The sequence below is a fragment of the Columba livia genome, chromosome 3, assembly GCF_036013475.1.
Source record: "Columba livia isolate bColLiv1 breed racing homer chromosome 3, bColLiv1.pat.W.v2, whole genome shotgun sequence".
NCBI classification, from domain to species: Eukaryota; Metazoa; Chordata; class Aves; order Columbiformes; family Columbidae; genus Columba; species Columba livia.
Genome location: NC_088604.1, coordinates 71,310,313 through 71,334,574, shown reverse-complemented (window position 1 = coordinate 71,334,574; position 24,262 = coordinate 71,310,313). Strand labels below are relative to the sequence as shown.

General features: G+C 39.2%; 1 protein-coding gene across 3 annotated transcripts in view; it reads left to right on the top strand.

The window, feature by feature from the left end:
* Positions 1–24,262, top strand: part of PRKN (parkin RBR E3 ubiquitin protein ligase) — a 732,020-nt gene that overhangs the window by 698,953 nt on the left and 8,805 nt on the right. For all 3 annotated transcript variants that reach the window (XM_065057577.1, XM_065057579.1, XM_021295975.2), the window contains one exon: positions 14,706–14,792. In XM_065057577.1, coding sequence (XP_064913649.1) covers positions 14,706–14,792 — 87 coding nt within the window. The remainder of the gene's footprint in view (positions 1–14,705; positions 14,793–24,262) is intronic.

The following is a 24,262-nucleotide window of genomic DNA, read 5'->3' as shown; positions in this document are numbered from 1 at the left end:
AATGAAAAACCCTTTGGGGAAATTGCTGTACATGAATGCCATAAAGAATGTATGTGACATTTTATTTTATTCACCTGTGACCCTGCCTATTATTCTCCTGAGCAGTCCAGAAATGAAGCATTTCATAATCTACTTGCTCATTGCTGGCCATTTAATTATTATGCACCTAATTTCTTTTGTTTAGTTGTTAAATTAAAAAATATATATTTAATTTCCTGTGAGTTTGGGGCTATTTTATAATTTCATGGTATATTCCAAGGTGTGTATGTTACTGTAAGATAACACTGGCAGGTCACTAAAAGCATTTGCCTCTGCCTCATGCTTCTCAACACCCACAAGGCATGCGTTATCTCAGAGTACCACACGTCTTGTTAAGCCTCACGCTTTATGTGGCTGATGGACAAGCTTACTGTCAGGGTCTTAACAGAACTGCTACTTTTATATGTTTATAGCTCTCCCATTGTCTACAGTTCAGTGCTAAGATGAACATCCATCGTGTATCGGATGCGCATAATGGGAAGGCACTTAGACCACAGTCAAGGAAGGGACAGGCGTAACACTAGTTTCCTTTGAAAATCTTTAGAACTGTGCAGAGCTGCTAGTGGGCTGAGATGTCGCAGTAGTAACACCAAGGACACCACCAATATTTCAAATTATTTTCTAGTTTAAGAGAAAAATTCAGTAGAGAAGACATTAATCAAACAAAGACTTGCTGTAGGTTGACTTGTCAATTATCAGGTGTAAAAAACCCAACATATTGAGAATTCATACACATTATAATAAATACAGAAAATCATGGGTTTGCATTTTGTAGAGTTATTACCCTTTGGAAGCTTGCATCTGATTCATCTAGAAAAGGTGCTGTCATGTAATTCTGCTTGTGTGTGTACTGAGCAGATGGCTGGGTAGTTACTTCAGCATCCAGGATGGTGGACAAGCTAGAGCAAATAGTTATTAATTCTGACTTTCTAATCTTATCTTAACAAGTGATGAGCATTTACCAAATTCCTGGAACTGGACACTGAATCCTCAAGCGCTAGAGTCCATGAGCAGAGGCAATATAAAATGAGTTGAGCCTAAGCGTGGGATTAATTTCCAACTTGTTCCTTGAACATGAGATTGAACAAAATGTTGAGACAAACCTTGAATTTTGCAGCTTAGGACCATTTTTAATTTGAAAACTAACACGTTCTGTTAATGGAAAATAGAGATAACTTGAACTGTAAGTCAAATTGTATCCTTTTCCTACTAATACCTACCAGGTTTTCATGAACTACGATTTTCTCATCTAGCAGCTGAGAAAAGTGATGCACACTTGACTCTCCAGTGGGAAAATAACGTATATCACAACTTACAAGGGCAAATTAAAGTCCATCTCTATTTGACAAACATGATTTCACCACTTCAGTGCAAGCAGGTGTGCTTTGCCTCTTTTTGATTTGCTGCTTATAGAAAAATTCTGACCTGTGTACCCAAAAATCAGATTGAAGTCAGAAGGAGCTTGTGGTGCACAGTTCTGGCACACAGTTGCAGTAAATGTACTACATAAAGGTAACAGAACATAAGACTCAAAACAAGGTTTGCTAATGATCCTTATTTAAGAAAAAGCTACAGTAATAGCCCCCAAATACTGCAGTAAGACAACTGGGAGCTGTAGTGGTTTTGGGTCATTATTGTTGAGTGCTTTTAATACAGTTTGCAAAAGTAACCTTTCTTTGTTTTCTGTGTGAGCTGGCAGGTTGTCTTTGAAGCCGAAGAACAAAAATACAGTGGGGTCATGCATTAACAGTGGTTATGTTCTTTTTTCTTTGCATTAAATTCCCAATAGCAAGGAGATTTGAATTTTGAGGGGAAAAGACAACGTTTTCCAACAGATTATAATTATTTCAAGGCAAATTATACATTTTTGTTTATCAGTGAACCATTGGTATGTTTCTTTCTTCTTTGATTTATGCAAAAAGAAAACCCCAAAAAATCCTGATTAGCAACAGAAAAGAACCACAGGCATGTATGCTCAAGTAGTGGGGATTAGACACACACTGGTAATTTCCTCAGGCTCGGTTTCAGCTGAATAATATATAGAAAAAAGCAAAGTTTACTTCCCCCTGCCTCCCCTTGATTAATTATCTGCTTTTTATGCAGGTCCTGAATACAGAATTTAAATCATGGTACCCTACTTACCATTGACTCATTTGCATAGAATGCTTTAAGGATACCTCAGGAGGCAGAAAAGGTGAATGTCTCCAAACACGTACCTCTTTGTTCCTACCCCAAGAGCACTCCGAAGTCATGTGGGTTCGTAGCTGGAAGGTTTCTAGCTGCGGCTGCTGCCGAGCATTTTGTGAACCAGGAAAGGGATGAGAGGAAGAGAAGATATACCTGGTGTTTGACAGTAATATTGTTTGTACCAGTGTTGGTATAGTGATATTGTTACCATTGATATAAGCATATTATTGCTTTTATTCATTTCGAACAGTGGTTGTGAGGCTCTTCCGATGTTCAGGAGCAATGTGAGAAGAGTAATGAACAGAAGGTATGAACAAAGGGAAAGTGAAGGTATTCAGAGAGAGGAAGAAAAAGAGATAAATTTTGATCACTTTTTTTAAAGACAATAGGTTTTTAAAGGCATGGGGACAAAAAATATTTTTGAAAAAACGTTAGAGAGGAGCTTGAATTTTGCTTCAGGAATTCAATGAAGAAAGTCAAGATGTAAATGTAGCCAGAGAAATTGAAAGAAAAAATGAATTGAGATGGAATGTATAGGAAGAGTAATGAGAGTGGGGAGGCCCAGGAGGAGGTGCATTACTGCAGCAGAATGTCTCAAATAACAAACATTTCAGTGTGGACCAGTCTTGTCTGGTGACTCTTGATGCCATACAGCCATATGAATTAATATTCGAGATGTCAGAAACAGACAGGTAGGCCCTGATCCTGAGCAGATGCAAATTAATGTAGCTCCACTGCAGAAAATGGAGTCTTGCCCATTTCTGTGAGAAATTTCACATATAATCAGATCATCGAAACACAACCTGATTATCACGTAAGATGAATTATTGAACTCCCTTTCTTATTAAAAACAAGCAATAAGCCACACCACTTTGGTTTCTCAGAAGCAGTAAATAGAAGACGTGTTCATCAGGCGTGCATGCTTATTCTAAAGACGCAGATCATTTGCACTGCAATCAGTAATTCCAGAAACTTTTAAAAGAATGTGCTAGTTCAGAGTTCTTCTGAAAATGTGACATGTTGGCAGGCACAGGGATATCCCAGTGGTAACTGGAGGGACTGGATCATTCTTTTCTGAGATGTCAAGCAGCCTTGCTCCTGCCAGCACTGGTACTCAGATGAACTACGTTTGATTTGTATTTTTGCAGTGGATCTTTTGAACCAAGACTGACTCGTGGATGTGGTTTAGTCAAGCACCAATTCTTTTTATACAGAGGTCTGATCTAGTCCCATGTTGTGCAGCAGTTCCATCTTGGAGTGGTCCTTCTGTACCCGTTCATGTGCAACAATTAGCACAAACTGTGTAAGCTTTAAAAAACATGCTTGTTTTAGAAGAAAATTACTTGAAAACACACAACCAGCCTTTGCACTGAAAAGAAGGTATAGAAAATGAGGGATGCCTAATGGAAGCCGTGGGTTGTGACAGGGTACTCCTGGCATGAACCAGCCCAGCTGTCATTGATATCTGAGCAGACCTGTGTTTCTCAGGAACCATCCGCTTTTTTTTCTTGAAAGATTAAGCTTGATATTTTCATCATTATTCCAGTGTTTTCTCCAGCAGTGTTTATAGAACATTATGCAAAGATAATGCCCCATTCAGGAGAACTAGATATGAAGGTTTTCAAAAATTCTTACAATTTCTTTCTCACTTCTAAGCAATTTTTATTTTAGTTTATTCCCCTTTCAAATGGCTCGGAATTGCAGATCCCGAGTCTAAATGCATCTTTCTTCATAGCTTGGAGCCCGTGGAGTTCTGAGGTCTGGCTGCATCTAATTTTAGACTGAGGCTTAACATCAAGTTTTCATCTGTTTTTGAAACTTGCCCAAAGTTGATCTCAGTGTTGTTCAGTGTCAATATTCAGGCTTAGAAATACCACTAATTAGAATCATCTAATGCAGGATTTTTTTGCAGTAAATTACGAGTCATATTCAGAATTCGAACCAAGCAGTTATAGAAATGAATGGTGCTGGTCTTTGAAGAGAACGTGGATTGGATTTGCCAATTGTAGATTAGTTGCTCCTTAATTTTAAAGGATTCATTTCTTTGTAAGACAAACAAACTATAAGCAGAATTGAGGCTTAAGATCGTTCCTTCCCCCTCTCCCTCAAAAAAAAAAATCTCGCAGAGAAATATCCAAATGCCTTGCTTAATCTGGTCACTAAGAGGAGAGGCACGTTCACTGGACCCTTGTGCAGAGGCCAGGCATTTCCTTAAAAGACGGAGGCTTACAGAAATCTGCTCATTATTTTGTGTTCTCCCTAGCACATAGACTAGATGTGTGTTGATAGTTATAAAAAGCAAGTGTTATGCATAGGAGATAGCATGAGCCAAATAAAACACTTAAAACAGCACCACAGTTATCCAAGGTACATTATTTAGGCTATTTTATTTACTAGATGGTCATATTTGGAAGGGTGTTCTTTTCACAGGGCTTCAGCTGTCACCAGGTTCAGGAGAAGTAAGATGCCATGCCCTTGAAACAAGGAGCACCTCTTGCTCCTTTTTATGTCTTTCAGTGCATCTGAATGCTGTTTCTTCTTTATGATACTGTCTTGTCAGAACTGATTTTGCCTGTATCAGCTGTTAGTAACCCCGGACTGGATCTTAGCTGTTGACTATGATTTTTTTAGAATCTTTTTCAATTGCAAAAGCTTCGCCAAGCCTGCTTGTATCGATTCCTGTGTCACTGCTGCCATCTTCTGGGAAGTTTTCAGTGTTGCTGGGTGAGCTTTTTTAAATGTAGATGAATTCCCCCAACCAGGAGATGAGCAAAGTGCGTGCTGCTTGTACATAGTTACAGGAACACAGTCCAAAAGACACAGAATAAAAAATTCCATGGTGGGTGCCTTGGTTCTGTTAGGGATATCTACAAAAACATTCAGAGGAGTGGCCTGATTTCTATTGCAATTCAGCATGAATTAGGTACTGGGTAATTGCTTAACTCTCATCAGCTTGCCAGCCTGAGTGTTCACTAGTTCATTTCAAGAACCACGTTAATGAATCCATCAGATTTGCAGGTCTGTTTGCACATATAAATGTGCAGCTAGATGCTAAAATGCCCAGGGCATGCATGCATAGCAGAAGTATTATCATATGGAAATAGGTTTGTCATACTGTTTAAGGGCATATTAATTGAACTCCAAAGCTGCTAGAGCAAGAGCTAAAGCCACAGGCAGTAAAATTAATTCCTCATGACATTCCTTGTGAACTGATATATGCATTCAGCAGCAAAACATCTTTTTCAAACTTGCGAGAAGTGATATTTTAATGTAGCTTCCAACCACTTTGTTGCAAAAAAAAAAACAACATTTAATGTCACACATGTAGTGATGCATCTTCTGCAGGAAGAATATTTTCAAAAGATACACTGTTATACTTGTAAAATGCTTTGTCTCGCACTTTCTAAAGGCATCTCAAAATAACTATCATTTTCACTCTTTGCGTCCTAGTTCCTTAAAAATAATGCTTCCTTCCATAGAAAATTTTACTTCTTATTCTTTTTTGTATCCATTTTAGTGGTGACAACATACATACCAGCTTTTTTTCTTTACAGCATGATTCAAGCTCTGACTTCATCTGTTCTAGCTTAAATACTGTATTGTTCCTCTGGAGTTACAGTGGTTTTTTACTACTGTAAGTGGGAGAGAGACACAGTTTATATTTTAATATATGCCTACACAGATTGTGTATTTAGAGGTTTGGTTCTCCTTTCTTTTTTTTAATCAGTTTTAATTGGAATGCTATGTTATTTTGTGAGATACTCGAAATGTAGAGATTAAGATCCACCAGATGACAAAAATCTTTTTAAAAATCACAGTTTAGATACATTTTACATATTTGACTGCTTTAAAAACTCTCCTCATATTCATAAATTATTAATCCCCTTATCCTCTGCATTTAGTTTCTAGTAGATTCTATTAAATTATAAGGTGGCAATAATATTGAATTTTTTTCAATGTTTCCTCATATAAATACTATGTAATTTATTATGGAAATTACAAGTAGAAATCTTAAGTTTACATGCATCCACTTTGCATTTTGTTAGTCATCCAGGCATAAAATTGCTCAAAATTATACACTAGATAGATGTGATTAGGTGTCTGTATCACTTACTAGAGTTACTTAAATGGGAACAAAATTAAGCCAACATACAACTGCTTTTTCTCTCCAGTGGTGCCAGCAAGAACCTAATACTGAATTACATTTCTTTGTCATGTCTGTACTACACAGTGAAGTAAGGGTTCTCTGTAGTTCTGCATCCCCAAGCCAGCTCCCAGCAGTGCTGAAACATCTACCAGCAGAACACAGCAACCTGCAGACACTAGTCAAGGTCCCAAACACGCTAGAGCTGCATTAGCTCCAGATTACTAACATGGCTCTAGGACTTCCGGCAGGGACACCTTAAAGGTTCTCAGCAGTGTAAGCTGCAAGTAAAATTGAGAATTGAGAAAGAATTGAGAATTGAGAAAGCAGGGAGGAGGAGTATGCAGGAATTAAGAGTGGAGGAACATTCCTGACTTTGACAGACAGTCCTGAAGGACGGGTTGGAGTTGTGGCAGCAGCTAAGAAACAAGATTGTGCGATACTCTTGTGTGTAGGTACAGGGTAGAGGAATCTGGAAAGAGCATTATCCTTTCTCCTGCAAGGGCCCGAAGTCCTTTCATCTGAGAGAAGCACCTGGGTTCCGCTCAGCTTCTTTCTTCTGTTCTATCCCTTGTAGCACTTGGCCCACAAGGCAATGCAGAAGGGGGATGCAAAGAAAAAGTAAGGTTGCCCATGCACATAAATCAGCAAATGAGATTTGATGAGGTCTGGGACAGGTTCTCTGAGCTTATGTTGCCCATTTCACTGATACATCCGAGTCTTTGCCTGGCACACAAACTTATCAGCGCTCACTGAAGGGCCTTGGGATGTACATGTCATCACCTAGGTCTTAGGGAAGGAACCCATGGATTGTTTTGCAGAAGAGGGAGACTTTCCGTTTCAGATTCAAAAGAAAAACATGGATATCTCTAAGATGTTTTGATGCAGTCCTATACTTAAAGCTTTTAATGTTTATAGAAAATTGCCTCTTATAGTATTGATGGCAAATTGCCTTTAGATTGCAAAAGCTGCACAGAGGCTGCAGCTATATTTTTGACACCATGTTTTGACAGATTGCCGTGCTTCTCACAAAAGCTGGATTTTAGATGAAATATGCATAGTAAACGTGTGTGCTTTATTATAAGGAAAAAAAAACAAAATTGCTTTGCAAGTGCTACCATGCTTTGCAATTGCATTGTATCTGATAAAATCAGTGTCATTAAAAATGGATGCTTTTTCTACTGTGGCATTTATCTTCATTGTAGTATCTGCAGGTTTTTCTATAACTGACAATTGGCAAAGCCACAAATCCTAAGTAAACATAGTTACTGCAGATGGTAAATATTCTGCTTTTAAAGGTTTTTTCTTTAAGCACAAGAAATACCACAAGATGGGGAGTGTGGCTGTCGGTCTCGCACTTGGTGCTGGATATAACAAAGTGCCAGAGGCAAAGTCAGTCCAGTACCTAAGATGTGCGGTTCACAGCAGTGGCATGACAAGGACTGTGACATCTGGGGTGTGTTGCGGGCGGGGAGTTTAATTGACTTTGGTTGGAAATAAATAACAAAGTACAGAGTTTTGAAGTTAAAAAGGCTTAGTCTGTGTTTATGGAGGTTTGAACTCCAGCCAAGAATCAGACCACTCTCTTACTCAGAAGATATGCTATATGGTAAAACCTTCTCCAGTGAAATTTGGGATCTGGGGGCTTTTCTTAAAACAAAACAAAAACAAACAAATAAACAAACAAAAAATAAGAAGCAGCAGGTATATATCACTCACTATAACGTTATAATTATAATTTATATTTTGGAAAGTGCAATTGGAAGCTACATTTTTCTAAACAGAAATACTATACAGAGATTATTTTGGGTATAATGAGCAGTGCCATTCTATATGTCACTCTCTGATAGCTTTGATTTGCCTTAAGATGTTCATATTTTCATTATCAATCCTTCCGCCAATCAGCAGCCTATAGTTTGAGTACAAAAGCTCATTTAGGATTGAAACTTGACGCCTTTTAATATTTTACACTTTCAAGGTTTTTCTTTTTGACCAGATGATCATGTTGTCAGTTGAAGAGAAGGATTTTTTTGCCTTTCCAGTGTTTTATTGACTCATGGTCAACCTGTTGTCCACCAGAACTCCCAGTTCTGCAGAACTCTGCAGTGCTGCTTTCCATCAGGTCCACCCCTAACCTGTACTGGTGCCTGGGGTTATTCCTTCCCAGGTGCAGGACCTCACACTTGCCTTTGTTGAATTTCATCAGGTTCTTCTCTGCTCAATCCTCCAGCCTTTCCAGATCTCACTGAATGGCAGCACAGCCCTCTGGTGTGTCAGCCCTTCCTCCCAGTTTGGTATCCCTCGTCATATTTTTATTTACCAAAAAAATAATAATTAAAAAGGCATGGAAATACTTTACAGATTACCCTTATTAGGCTGAGTTTGACATTGTGAAAACAGGGTGTGATGGGTTTTGAGGAAAGATCCGAAATTATTAGTGGGAAGCCCACTGTTTAAAAAATTAAAATCTTCTGCTTTACAGTGCTGCTATGTGATCTCAGACAAGTCTCTTTGGTGTGGATCCTCAGTGATGCTTGGGTTTCCACATCAACTTAATTAAAATCCTCAAATTTTAGAGAACCGTGATTGAGGATTTCTATGAATTAGGCTCCAGTCACTAAAACAGAAATAGTAGTACTTTGCTTCTTCATGGGAATATGGTAAGAGAGGTTCACTTACAATTCCAAGGTGTTCTGATGCTCAAGTGATCAAAGCCATGCAAGTATCTTAGAATGCTACATTATTTTGCTTTGATGCATAATATACATCTGGTTTTGACAGAAAAATTATTCTATCTAGTTCCACATGTATCTTAGATTATACTCAGTTTCCCTTGTATGCTCTTTAGAATATTCTATAGCCTTCTCATGTTACAATAGCACTTAATGCGTATTTTTTGGCAGCTCACTAAATAATAAAATTAACACCTGTCAGCTGTGGTTTATTTCACCCTTAGCATGAATTATGATCATAATGTAGCATTCTTTTGGTTTGGTTTTGGACTTGGTTTTAGAGGAAAGAGTGAACAGAAACATTGAAAGTTGATCTCTTGAAGTACTTGTTTTACTGAGAAGGAAAGATAAAACCTGTAAGCACTGCATTTTCAATGGAAGGTGAGAAGATCCGTGATTTTTCTTTCTTCATATAGTCATGGTTCTGAGGAAACTTTGCATCTCTTGCATAATAGTTTTGCACTACTGGCAGAAAGCTCCAGTACTTGTGGAGATGTTGTTCCTGCCTTAAAATCATAGAATGTCCTGACTTTGAAGGGACCCACAAGGACCATCGAATCCAGCTCCTGTCCCTGCATATGACAACCCCACAGTTCATACTGTATGTCATATGTCATATTCAGTAGCTTTAATTTTCATGATTCCTACCTGTAGTGAAGAGTCCAGACAACACTGAATGAAGGAAGATCAAAGAAAAAAAGAGAAGACAAAGCAGTTTTGATAATACTGCAAGTCAATATATTCTCAACGACAACAGGTCATACACAAAGAAGCTGATTTAATTCTGTGATAAGATCATAAGTTTGATAAGAAAATGTAATTGCACAAAACCAATTTCATTTTTTGCAAGATTTCAGACTATAGAATATTCAGATAAGGAAATCACCACCATAATATATCAATAAAAGGCTTTAGGGTGCTGAGTTCCAACTGACATGGTTTGGGTGTTTGCAGCAGCCTCGTCTTATCACTGTCAGGTGTGCTGTGGTTGTATGGCTTAAGAACTGGCAAATTATAGAAAGTAGTGTTTTCTGTGAAGAATCCATGTACAGCAGGGTATTGCTGGCAGCATTCAACAGGAACTGACAGCAAACCTGTCTTGATTCAGTAATTGACAATGATCCAGAAGTAAATATAAAGACTCTGCTGATACAGCACAGCAATTATACGAAGATTAGTCAAATATAATTAATGACAAAAACAAGACAGTCCCCAGAAAAGTGCCATGAATATGATTTGAGGCTGGGAGAGAGAGGGCGAGAAACATCTTCAGCAGTGAGAAATGCAAGAGGTTCTCTTTTAGGTTAAAGAAGATTCAGAGGTATCTTGATTATAGCACATAAATATCTTCACAGGAAGAAAATGTGGGATACTGAAAGACTCCTTATTTTAGCAGAGAAATGCAAAGCAGAAAGTAGCAGCTGGAAGCTGAAACCAGAAAGAATCAAAGTAGACATTAGATGCAATTTTTAGCAGTGATTTTGAAGGGCCATTAAAACACTGTAGCAGAGGTACGAGTGCATCTTTCTTCACCTGCTATCTTTAATCTGGATGTGAATGTCTGTTTTGGAAGATACACTTTGGCCAAACCATGTATCATACATAGTTCGTCTCCAGTCTTGCTGGCAGTGATAACTGTAGGAGCAAAGATGTGGCAGTCCAGATTTCAATATGGATTGCAGAAGCCTGGTAAGAAATCTGGGTATGTGCTTGAGTTGTTAGCTCACACGTAAGTCCCTAGAAGTGCACCTATGGTGCTGCAGATTAAACCTTGACTGTGACTACCTCACTGCAACTTCACATTCATTCAGCTGTGTGGACATGAGGTAGGAGGTAAGGGTGAAAAAGAAAAGGAATATCTGAGTTGAGGAGTAATTTTAAAACAATACTAAGGAGTTCAGACTTGAAGCTTTGTGTAGGAATTCAAGAATGAGAGTATTACATTGAAGTTGGAAGAAAGATAATTTTAACAGTAGTATTTTATAGGCACTATAGGAAGATATTAGAGACCGAAGAAAAGGCATTTGCAGTAGGTAAGAGAGAGAATGAGCTGTGGTGCTCAAACCAAAGGAAAGCAGATCTTCGAAACGTTGCAAAATAGGAAAGAGCAAAATCTTGTTTCCAAAAAAAACCAACCAGCATAGCATATAAATGACGAACTCCTTTTCCTTTCATCCAAAGAAAGAGCTACATTCTACTGCCACCTCCAAACTTAAAACTCTTTAAACAATATAAATGGCCCAGTCAGGAATAAATGAGACTACAGCTCTGTTTCACCATCCTGGTTTTTATCCAGTGCCATTCTTGGTACTGCAGTTTTCTGCTGTGGGGTTTGAATTCCAGAGAGCTGACCAGAGTTTGGTCTGCTTTTACCTTTTGTTTGAATGATCGTAAATACAAGAGGATTCTAAAAATAGGAACTAGATTCCTGTTGAGGTTTTTAATCCCTCCTATTCTGAGGTCACTGCGATTCAGGGCTTCTGCTTAGGCCTATCTCATACATTTTACAGATATTCAAAAGCCTGTAATAGCACACACACAGGTTATATTAATTTCCAGTGCCTAAATCCCTTAACTGCTTTATGGATTTCCCTGTTAATCCTCTTTTTAATGCATAAACCTAGAGGGTAGGTTTGGGACCTTTGGGATTTATTCTTTGTGTTGGTTGTTTTCCAACTGAAGAATCAAGGGTAACAACAGTAAGCACTAAGTACACAAAGACATATGAAGTTTATATGCTGTTTATATTATCACAGTGATCTGCCAGTCTTTTTTTTGGCAAATAAAGAGGAAGAAAGTGTGAGTATTATTAGTAATTACACTACTTATAGTAATTTTAAACACTTACTAATGTTGAATTTATGCAAAAGTATTAAATCCTGACTGAACAACTTAAATCCTTTTCTTTCCAAGGGCAAAATAGCTGTATTAATATTAATGAAGCCACAAAATACAAGTTAACTGACAGCATTTTTGCAGTTGCTGTATTTTATTACTGAAACTTTATTATATTTTTCATGCCTGAATGTAAAAAATGAATAAAACTATCACAAACTGCTCTTTGTTGTAAGTGACATGCCTTTTCTTTATGATGCATGCTTTGCCATAAGAAGGGAGTGCTTAATGCATTTCTGTTGGGAGATGCCTATTTATTCTGACAAACCGATCAGCCTCCAGGGTGTTCTTTTGCCACAGAACGGATTTTACATCTCATCCATTATCTAATAAGATGTGAAAAGAGTATCCTGTGTCACAAAAAAAAAAAAAAAAAAATTCAGACTGTTTCATTGCAAGGATGTGGCAGGTTCACTTACTGAATCACTCGCAGGATATACAATTGTTAGTGAAAGGCCCAGTTATACACTCGTGCATGTTTCCAGTACAGCAAACCTATGGGGAAAACACTGGTAATGGTGGTTCTGATGATGAGAAAATACATTTCACATCTTTAAATAACACAGTATGAGTTTATTCATTTTATTATTATAATAAACAGTAATGCCACATAAACTATACTGTGAGGAAGACAGAATGTCTTCAAAACGGGTTTGTTTTCTTTCTTTCTCTCTTTCTCCCTTCCTTCCTTCCTTCCTTCCTCCCTTCCTTCCTCCCTTCCTTCCTTCCTTCCTTCCTTCCTTCCTTCCTTCCTTCCTTCCTTCCTTCCTTCCTTCCCTCCTTCCTTCCTTCCTTCCTTCCTTCCTTTCTTCCTTTCTTTCTTTCTTTCTTTCTTTCTTTCTTTCCCACTTTTCAGTGTTTATGAAAGGTTTAAAATTGCACTAGCTTGGGAAAAGTGAGAGAGACTGGAGTGAGGAAAGCAATCTGAGGCATTCTGTGATAAGGCAGTGATAAAGCAACTGTACACAAAACCCTTTCAGACAAATGTTTTCAGCCAGATGTGTTCCTAAGGAAATAACTCACAAAGGAAAAAGAGAATAGGGGACACAGTAGGAAATGCAGTTAAACCTGGCCATAACCTTGATTGTTAAGGGATAACAAGTCTTTGAGATATTCAGTATCCAGACAGAGAGTACCCCTTTATATGTGTTTGAGCAGTGTTCAACACGGCTGAAACATTTGACCGCTAATGCAGAGCAAACTGTTGTGCTGAAATGATGCTCTATTACAATAATGCAGCCTCTCATGCAACATATCTTCCAGAGTGCCTCCATTGTAAAGCTGTTTGCTAACAGGCACAAGTGAATTAACAGATCAGTGTTAGTTACAGTAAAATAACACATTTGAAATCATTGACAAAATAGCAGAGAGAGCTGACAAGAAAGCAAACAAAGTTATTAGGTCTGATATCTCTGGAAGTTAGAACACTCACTCCACTCCTCTGCTTTACATTTCCCCGACTCTCTGAATAACAGGATCAAACCTTTTGGACTTGCACAATGCTTCTTTTCATAGAAGTGCAGTTCCTTTAGCATGACAATGAAATATGATTTTCAGTGCTTCTTAGAAAAGTGACAATACAGCTTGAAAGATTTCAAAATGAAATTGCAAAAGCTGGAATTTGTAGCAGACAAATGTTCTAGTGTCATGTCCTCCTGATATCCTTTATTCATGATGTGTGCATGCAGCTCTGTATCTAAAAATCATGGCTGTTTTATCAGTCTTGCTTACAAAGCCAGTCAGAATGGCTTACCCCTGAGAGATCTTTCAGAGTTTGGAGTTGTGTCAAGACAGCATAGCTTTAAAACATCATGAGAGACACCCATTTTACATTATTGACTTTCCCCCTTACCTGCAAGGACGTGAGATTTAATGCAGCATTGATGGGTCAAAGATTTTTATGCATGTCAAGACAGATATCTTCATTTTAGAATTTTAAAAAAGGCATCAGACTTGATACTTATGAACCAGTTTAGGTGACAGAGGCAGCTTAGACTGAGATAGGGACAGCTGTCTCACTCATCTGCAAAAGACATTACTTTTGAATGAAGCCTTATGTAAAGAACAATGTAATTTAAGGAAGATAAAATGAAAACAATTGTTGGAAATGCCATAAGAGTATAGAGGTAGTCCCTTAAACCGTGTGTTAACTAACCTATCGTTCTGTTCTATGTTGTTTTTTTAAACTATTCTATAAAAGTCCATGGCAAGGATATCATTTTCTAGAAAATGGTATTTCACATGACCTATAAAAAAGTTATCATCCCCTGGTAAAGTCAGCAATATTTTTCCATAGACAATGCATTTGATTCAGAACTATGAACAGACTGTTTCCATTAGTAAACACTATAAAACAGAACTGCTTGTGTTATCCAGCACCCTTCTTGTATATTCAGATTTCACTGGAGGGTAAATAAATCCAGAAGTATGTAGTATGACTTTCTGTCCCTAAATGGACCATGTAGCAGAATCTCATTTTTAATAATGACATTTATGTTACTTCACCAATGAAATGCATAATAATAACAGGAAAATTGTTGTGTTAATGATCAGAGTGTATAATAAGATGCACAATTAGGAGGATTATGGGAATTTAATGGGATGAGAAGGGCAAGAGATCATCTGCTGTATGACTCTTCATGATTGTAACCTGCTGTCTATATCCCTGATGTGTTTTTATGACTTCTGTGCTTTGGTTTGTTTTCCAGTTTGTGTTCTGCCGTGAATGTAAAGAAGAATACCATGAAGGGGAATGCAGCTCTCTCCTCAGCACACAGGGAGCCATGGCCCAGAAGGTAGGGATCCCATAACTCATTACAGCCTGATCATTATCCCTGGCCCAGCTAAAGCGACATTTGTCAAATGGGTCCTAATTATAATCCTAAGTAAAAGCAATTATGTTCATGCTGAATTACTCCAGCCATTGGAGTGGCCGAATTGGCTTTGCAGTGGATTTCGGTCGCTTTGATTGATAGAGTAGCTGAATTCTGTGAGGAACACAGGACTCTGCCATCAGTTGATAAAGGAAAGGCCTTCCCAATGGGCTTTTGGGGTTGTCTCTATTCAGTATGAACACTTTTGAAAGGCTTTCTGTAGTCTTGTTGCCTTTCAGTTTGTATGTTTATATTCAGTGCACCAATCAGGAAATCATGTAGGTTTGGACAGAATAACAGGGTTTTTATACAGCTTTTGCAGAAAATGCTGTTCATTATTTATGTTTTAGCTCAGAGAAATAAAAAATAGATTGCCTAGGCTGGAAGCTTTTAGATTATAATTATTCAAGGCTGCTCCATATTTTTGTAGCTGTTGTAGATATAGACCTGAACAAGAAATAGCTTTACTCTCCTGGCATTTCTCTTTGTTTGAGATTCAAGCTCTCCATGGCAAATAGCTCATAGTCCTTCAAAAGAAAGACAGAGTGAAAGGAAGATAAGAGGTACCCCCTAAATATCTCACAGCTTGATGCTCAGGGTGCTCTCCTGAAAAGCAGAAAACTGATATTCTGATATTCAGATGTCTGGCATGTTTGAAGCTAAAAGGAAAGTTAAACCCTGAGCCCCACACAATCCAACGTGGCAGATGCAGGATTGTGGTCAGATACTGATGGGGACTTGCGCCTGGCCAGCTCTCAGCAAGACAGGCCCAGCTCCTGTCTGTGCCTGCAGGCAGGCTCTGTCTGAGCCTGGCTTTTGGGGCATCTCACTCTTTGAATGTAGAGACCAGGAAGGAGCTGGGTGCCTACTGGGAACCTTTGCCATCTGCTACCTTGAGGCAGGTCATTTGCTGTACTTTGGAGACACTGCACTAGGTTATGACCTGTATAGAGATTCTTCTCTTTAACTTTTCTTAGTAAAGTTCTTCTGCTTTATAAAAAGAGCTAAAGCTCGTTAAGCCAGAATTAAACAGCCTGTGTCCTCATAACGAGGGTATCTACCTCCAGTGCCCTGGAACATAGGTACTGTATGAGATTCAAACTCCATTTACTTTCCCATCCTCTAGTGGTTTGTGATTCGGATGTGGTATTTTGTGTTTAGCACTTGTCAGCAAATTTTCATCCCATGAATTTGTGCAACCCCTTTTTTGGGAGAAATATATATATGCACTTCTAGCATTCACACTACTCCATGACAAGGAGATTTGCAGCTAAACTACCCTCTGTGAAGAACAATCTCTTCTTGTTTGCAGTAGCCTTTGAACAGTCTTCCAGCTCCCATTCACAGTTATGTGAAAACAAAATAACTTGAACAAAGACACTGAGAGATACCTGAACTCACCAGTGGCTTGCTAAAGTAAGAGACCAAGACCAAATGTCTTACCTGAATTAAGTAGAGATAGAACTTGAATATATTTGAACATGAACAGTGAGGCCTATATCCATTAAGCTATTTATGCCTGGAGTTTTGCCTAGAGTACTGAAAGTCAACAAGGCACCTTACAAATGAGTTCAACAATATTGGCTCTCTGGAAGTTAGAGTTTGTATAATTTCCGTGCTCTAGGGCAGAGATAAAGGTGTGCCAGGAAAAATCAGAACACCGTAAGAAGTGGTTTATTTTATATATTTGCATATTGCCTTAGCTTCTGATGATAACAGGAGCACTTTGTCCATCTGGTCCAGAATCTCAACACATGAACTGCACTTAATTAGACCTGTTAACTTAGGGAAGTTGACTACTTTTACTTTTCCAGTGTAATGTGAACATTTTTGCTGTTCCTGAAAAATTGCCTGTGCTCTCAAAGAGCTGTTCCAGAATAGCTAAACGATAGTACCAGAATAACTCTCTCAGCTATGAAAATCAGTTCCCCAGTACAGACAAGCCCACAGATTACCAAAAATTCATTTAGACTCCAACTCAAGCTGAAGGTAATTGTTTCAGGTCAGCCGCCTTTTCCTCTTAAGAAACTAAGAGAGTCGCACTAATTAAACTTCTCCACTAGGTGGAGATGTGCCACTGAAGAAATGTTTTCCTTCACTTTGTGTAACCAGGAGAGAAAACTGAAAAGTAGCTTGAACAAGGCAAACCCAGGTGCTGGTGAGATGTTGGTTTAATCCGAGCAGCATCACTACGAAGCTGTCCTGCATACAAAACTCCTGTACAATGCACAGAAAACATTCGTGGGGTATTTATGGAGAGAAGTGTGGGGAGGTCTGTTTTAATCCCTCTCACACTGAGATTAATTTATCCACCTGTGCTTTCAGCCTTTTTGTTCTGTTTAGCCCTACCCTGCTAGGTGCACAACCCTGTGTGTCAGAGTTAATTTGCTATTATTTTACTGCTTGTTGAGGCAGTGAGAAGGATCATTTTATCTTTGACTATCATCTGTTTCAAAGTGGGAATAACACACTTCCAGGGTTGTCTGCAGGTCCCGCTGTTTGACTCCTGTCTGGATCCTTTCCATATCACTTATTTTAGAGACAGATCTTATTGTCACAGCTCCTGCTGCTTGAACTTCAGCATAAACCAGACACAATGCCACCAAATTGTTTTTCTCCAGAACTGGTGCAGGACACATGGTCTCAGGAAAATATTTTCTATAGGAAAAATGCAGGTTTTACTGTAGCCTCTAGTGGCTACAGTAGCGAAAGGACCTTCTGTTGTCTTCACGTTTCTGCAAATTCCTGCACATCTCTGACGTTCCCAGCATGAGAAGAAGCACTGCAGGCAGATTTAGGCCTAGGTCAGCATGATAGAGATGAATACGGTGGAGCATGAGGAGTGTGAAAGAGCTGGAAGAAAAGCCAAAAACATGTGTTGTTGTGAAGAAACTGGGTGGACCGAAGTTGATGGCAACATGTAGAGCAGGAAGAGCTGTGGTACCACTCAAAGCAGCCTGTTTGATGGCCTGTGTGCCAGGGCACTGCAAGGACTATCAGTTCCCTGGGGCTTTTCCATGGGTCTTTCAGGGCAGGGCCTGGCAACCCCCTGAGGACAGGGGTAGGCCAAAATTGTGGAAAGTGGGCCCACAGGTGGGCTCATGGCTGAGCAGGGCTGTGGGGAGCTGGAGACAGGCCCTGCTGCAGTGTCACTGAGCAGGGGCTCATGGCCCCAGGGGCTGACATGGGGTTCTGGGCCATTAGCAGAGTGAGGGGATTCTCAGGGGAGTAGGCTGGGAATGCAAGGTCTGGTGGTGCCCTCAGAGCCTGACACTGATTTGGGAAGCCTTGGAGAAGGATATCCCTCAGAAAGAAAAGTAGAGTCTGATACGGAGCCCATGATAGTGGCCATGAAGTGGCTATGACAGCCAAGAGCTGATGGGAGGGATTGTGACCTGTCAGAGATATAGTGCAAGCTCCAGAAAGAGGAAGGAAGAGTGAAGAAAGGGAATTAGCCTTGGGGTGACGGGTGACATGGGACAAACATAAGGGTCCGGGAAGCAGAAACGGCGATGGTGAAAGGGGCCTGTGCTTGGCCATAAGTCAGATGGAGTAAAGAGGAAGCGTGAGGTCAAGAGGGGTAGCGGGGCTGGTGAGACTGGTGAGAAGGGAGGGAGGGCAGCAGGGAAGGAGGATGGAGTCAGTGGGCAGGAGGAAGGAAGAGGGCAACCATGGCTGCAGAGCACAAGAACAAAGCAGGTGCCATGTACTGCTTAAGGCTATTCGAAATGCGGGGATTTGAACCTCATAATGGTGGAAAACTAGAGGGCATTGCTTGCTGCTTGGGGTAGAAAAGGCAACTCAGCAGCTGGCTTGCAGAGAGTAGCCTAGCTTTAAATACTGGTACATAATGATCTTTCAGATCTCTGCAGAGACATTGCATAGTCCATTGGGATGGATAAACTGTTCTCTTTCTATCAAAATGTCCATTTTTAGCCCTGATAGGACATTGAAAGCTCATCTTCAGCATTTACTCGTGCAGGGCTGATTATTTCCCATCTTAGTGTGTAAGTTACATAATTTCAGGGAAAATAAAATATCTGTGGCAATTTCAGTTGAGAAGCTTTCTTTTAAAACCATTATAGCCTCTTGTTGGGATGAGAGAAGTAATCATATTTGATGGATGAAAAGGCACAGTGTGCATGACAGAATGAATGACACAGTAAAGGTGACTCCAGCCAGACTTAGGTTTGGGAATAACCACATAGTCCCTACTATGCACACCACAAAACCAAGCTTCCTGACCCTTTTTGACCTCACCCATAGACAGCCTATGCTGATAGGGAACCTAGTCATAAACCAGCTTCCTCTGTGAGTCCCCAGCTTAACATCAGCCTAGCTTTCCTAGCACAAAACCTGTCTAGACAGTTTGCTTTTTACCATGTTAAGTAATGCACTTTATTGCTCACTAGCAGCTGGACAATAAAACGTGACTATATATTAGATTTGAACACATACAGAGTAGTTCCCAGGACTGGTTTGGTACTTGGCATGATGATAAGACACCTGCAAGCTAAACTGTAGTAGAAATAGCAATGACACTGATGTAAAAGTGGTGCATATGTAAATAAGTTAATGGCATGTGTGGCACAGAAACAGAAAAGTTTGGAAAAAATGACAAACTGGATGAAATGGGTTATAAGAAGGTATGTTTTAGAGATAGTTCTATGGACAAACTTTCCCCAAGATGGTTTTAGCTGCTGATTATCTTATCCTGCCAAGCCAATTATTGTATGATTATAAGAAGGTTTCTTGCGCACAGGTTATGGAATATATATTATGTAAATTTCTGTCAACTTATTACATTGAAAATCTCATTACCTCCTAAAGATGTTCATTTCAGACCAGGTTCATTGTACATGCAAAGTAAAAATTTATTGTTAGTCTGATCAAAATCTTAGAAAGCTAATCAAAGAACTATCTTTAGTCCATTTGCAATAACGCTAGGACTTAGAGTTCAAATTATATATAGTTAAAATAACAGATGTGCAAACTTTCTGGTAACACCCACTTAACTGGTGTTATGTTTAACCTTCCACTGCCTGTCTGGGGCCTGGACTCCAATGGTTTCCATCTGGGATGGGCTGGCATAGTGACTCCTTTACCAGGATGAGTATGATGTTGATACTGATGGGGTTTTTTCCTTCCTTGCCATATGGTCTGCTTGGGGGCACTTTTGTATGTTTTTTAACACACTCCTTCACTGGTCTGCAGGTTGATATTGAATTCAAATTTACTATCTATGGTGTGTTTTTCTGAAGTTGGTTATGTCTTTGTTCTCTTTGTTATCCCCAAGGCTGGTTTCACCCAGCTCTCAAGGCTGTGTTTGGGTAGCTGACCACTGGAGAGCTGTTTATAGAACCAGGGCCTCCCACATCATCCTGCACCTGTGATTTCAAGGCCTCTGCTGTCATCCCGTGCCTTTACTCCTCTGTGTAGCATTTTGGTTTAGGGTCAGAGACTGTTCATTCTGCCCATAATACCTACACTTGTCACTGTTGTCTGTTAGTAACAAAAATGCATGTAACATTATTAAACCATGCAATCATACAAATTTATACAGAAACAAAAGCAAAATAGGTAATAGTCACCTGGTCATTAAATAATTGCTGTCACTTGCTAAACCAAATTTCTGGGCAGGCCAAAACAAGTCCAGGGAAAGCCTGAGGGTTTCTGAGGCCTGTGGCACTGGCTTGGCACAAAGGTTGTAGCCTCTTACAAGAAACCGCAACAGTGTTTTTACTGAGCCACAAAGCTGCATGTTCTAAACCTTCATCTACAGTCTATTTTGGTGTATGTTTATAGCTAGTGCTGTAAAACTTAACTTCAGTGCCACTCCAAACCTGTGAGGTGCTGCCTATCCTGGCTGTAGCCTATCCCCAGACCTACCACCTTCAAATCAAACCTCAGCTACTTGTTATTTGGGACCCAGTCCTTAGAATACTCAGGCTGCTAATGCAGGATCCAGATACTAACTTTGCTTTCCTGCCACTGGCAGTACAAAACTTATCCAGAACCCCTGTCAGGCCAGGCACCTGTCAGACCAGACCAGCAGTGCCTCAGGTGAGTCAGTGCAAACCTGGTACTAGTTGCCAGCATGTGACACCTGGCCCTGACTTCAGCTCTAACCACAGCTTCTGGGCTCAAACGAGCTCAGTCAGGAGCTCTCAGGCAAACGATCAGCTCTGAAGCAAACCCATTTAATCACTTCCCAGAGATGCTGTTTGCTGCACAGGTGTGGCATAAAAGCACACCCATGTGCACACGCACTTCCAGGAAAGCCTGTCACATCACCTGGCACCTGCTGACATCATTTGTAATGTCGTTCCTGGAAAAGCTCCCAGCTCACTCACCTAGAGCCCATCTTTTCTTCCCATGTATGCAGATCTCAAAGTTGCCAGTAGGTGGTATAAAATATACAGACATTGCTCACCAGGCTTCCCATTCACCAAGCATCTGTCGAATTCCTTATGCCTGTGCATTCTCAGCAGGGATGCGGGGTTGTGAAGCCTGGTCTCTTTGTAGTGGATGGTTTTCTGTAATGATGCAACAGAACATATGGGCCCACTGCGATCAAAAGGCGTTTCAGAATTTTATTTTAAAGTGGAATTCCCAAATAGAGGTGCTTTCAAAATAAGTTTAGCTGAATTATTTTAATGCAAAGGTATGAAATATTTGGCAAATGCTTCATTGTAATCAAGCTCAGTGCAATGTATTTCTTACAATATTGCTGTGGAATTGAAAAACTGTGCAATGGGCATGTTAAATTGTAACAGAAAGACATAATGCTGACAAAATTATGGGATGGCATATGTCTCCAGACTTACTGTATGAAGGAAGCAGCAAGCTCCTTTTTTTGCTTGAGCCTTTAGTGAAGGGTGAGTTGTTAGGGAAAACACATACATTTTATTGGACTCCACAGTTATGTGACCTTCTGAATCAGTTCTTGGTTATCAGTGTTTTGGGTTTATGCTCTAAATATTGCAAATATCACTTTTAGAATTGTTTCTTCACTATTTCAGCAAACTTTTCTTACTGCTTTTAGAACAGTGGAAAACAGAAGGTGAAGTTATTTGAAATGGTGTACTACAGGCAGGAGTTAAGATGAGAAACACAGCATTTCTATGGAAACTTATTTCTCTACTCAAAAGGGGAAAACTAATCAAAAGAATAAATAGTAAATGCCGACCACAAAAAAAAAAAAAAAAAATCACTGCATTTTACTGAAAGAGCTACTGAAGAGGTTCATCATGCATAACATCTTTCAATGAGTCCTGAGTCACAGTATGAAATGTGGAACATCTATTATTAGACCATTGATTTTTTTTTTCCATCAGATAAATTTAAAAAGTTAAATAAAACATGGCTGTACAAAAAATGGCACACCTAGCTTGATTTCTAAAGTATCTTAAATAAATGGAATAGAAACTGAGGGTCAGGGGTTTAGTAGCTGGTATATTCACAATGTCAAGCACAGGACATTTCAACCCACAGATGTCTAATTAAAGTAGCAAGAAAAAATAAGTATAACCAGGAAATGTCCTGTAAAATTTATTTCTATGTTATAAATAAAGATACACCGGAGGAAATCTGAGAATAGGTCTTAACTTTCTAATGAGAAATGGATAGGAACTATATAGAGAGAATTTTAGCTTTCCTATTTTGGGTAGTAATAAAGTAAAAAGATGTGACAGGCTGCTTTTGTTTTTGAGGTTAAGCTGACAGTCATTTGCAGCTGTGTTACAGGAGAAGGCATGTTCTTTATTTCACTCGTGGAAAACAGTTATGCAAGAATGACCTGTATTAGATTAATTTGCTACTTCAGAGCACTGTAAATTCAATATTCACCAGCTACCTTAATTTAATTTGTGCTGATATGAACAGCCCCAACGTGCAGAATGAGAACCTTGATGTGCAGAGTCACCAAACCAGAGTGCTCTGATTTTATTTAGTGAAAGTCACTCTCATCTTGTATCAGACACAATATCCTGTGTATATCACTTTGATTTCAGCTAGTTGCTGTCACCATAAAGGAACTCTTTTTTTACAGCAGGATTCCCTAGGCACAACAGACAAATTTGCTCACAAAGCTGCTTCATGTGAATTTAACTGGATCAGAGTGGTACTGACACCTCTATTTTTCCTGAGCATGAAACATATTCCCATTGAAGGATATCTTTCTTGTTCCTTATCTGTAGTCATATTTTAGTGTTTTGATCAACCCAAATCTTTCTCTAGGCTAGAACACTAGTTCCATAGCTATGTACACCTCTCTTTGTGAGATTTTGACTCTTACATGACTCAAATAATGCATTTTCTCCAAAGCCTATCCAGCCTATCTAGTGCCTTAGACATCTGCTGTTTTCACACACCCCCACCCCCCCAACTAAAGTAAAAGACACCACTAAACACAACAGGATGTTAATTCATGTGAACATGTTCATAAAGAGCCCGCTAGAAGCCGAGAAAACAAAAGAAATTGAAGTTGGATTGTCACCATCCCTTGTAGATCAAGCTTCAACAGATGAAGCTGCTTTTGCTTAGAGGTCTAGCCCAAAATAATTAGTGGGCTGTGTTAATCTAAATGTTATGGTGGTTTGAACATTGCTTTGTGCACAATAGATTATTATTTGTCTTCCTTTCAAGTGCTTTCAAATATCCATAGTTCTCACATTTGTGCTGGAAGATGAGTAATACTTTCTGGTTTGAGACATCTAAGCCATTTTTAAAATGCTATATTTCACATAAAGTCATAATTTAACATATTTCTGTTTATTTTAAAAAATCATATTTTTCCAAGGAAGATTAATTTAAACCCAAGCATTTCTGATCAAAAGGAAAGGTATTTCTGATTTAAAGGAAGATGCACTAGGATACAGTTTTTAAAGGTATGCATATCAGAAAGGAATTAAACACCAAAAGCAAACAAACAGGAGTCCAGAAATTACAGTCACTAAAGCTAAGCACCACATAGTGCTAACAGCTTTATATTCTATTCTGAATCAAGCTTCATATTCTAGTCTGAATCAAGGGTCTTCGGTTTTCAGCTGATGTCTATGCTAGGCAAAATAAGCATGATCATAAAAGAAGTGTGCTTACATAAACAGTATATAACGCAGTGCATGTCAGAATTCAACATTATGTATCTAGTGCTTCCAGTATCTGAAGAGGAGGTTTTGCCATAAACGTTTTTAATCTGGAGGGTATCGCTTAGTTGCTGACTGCGAACACAAACTTCGTTTACTTTACATAGTGCTACAGACCAGTCGATGCGTGCCCTATTACCTGAATGAGATGCTGCTTCACGAAGGACACTTTATTTCTATTTCCAAATGCTTTCTGCCTCTGTAGGACTTTTCCCAGTACTGCCTGATATTGCTTAACAGCATAAA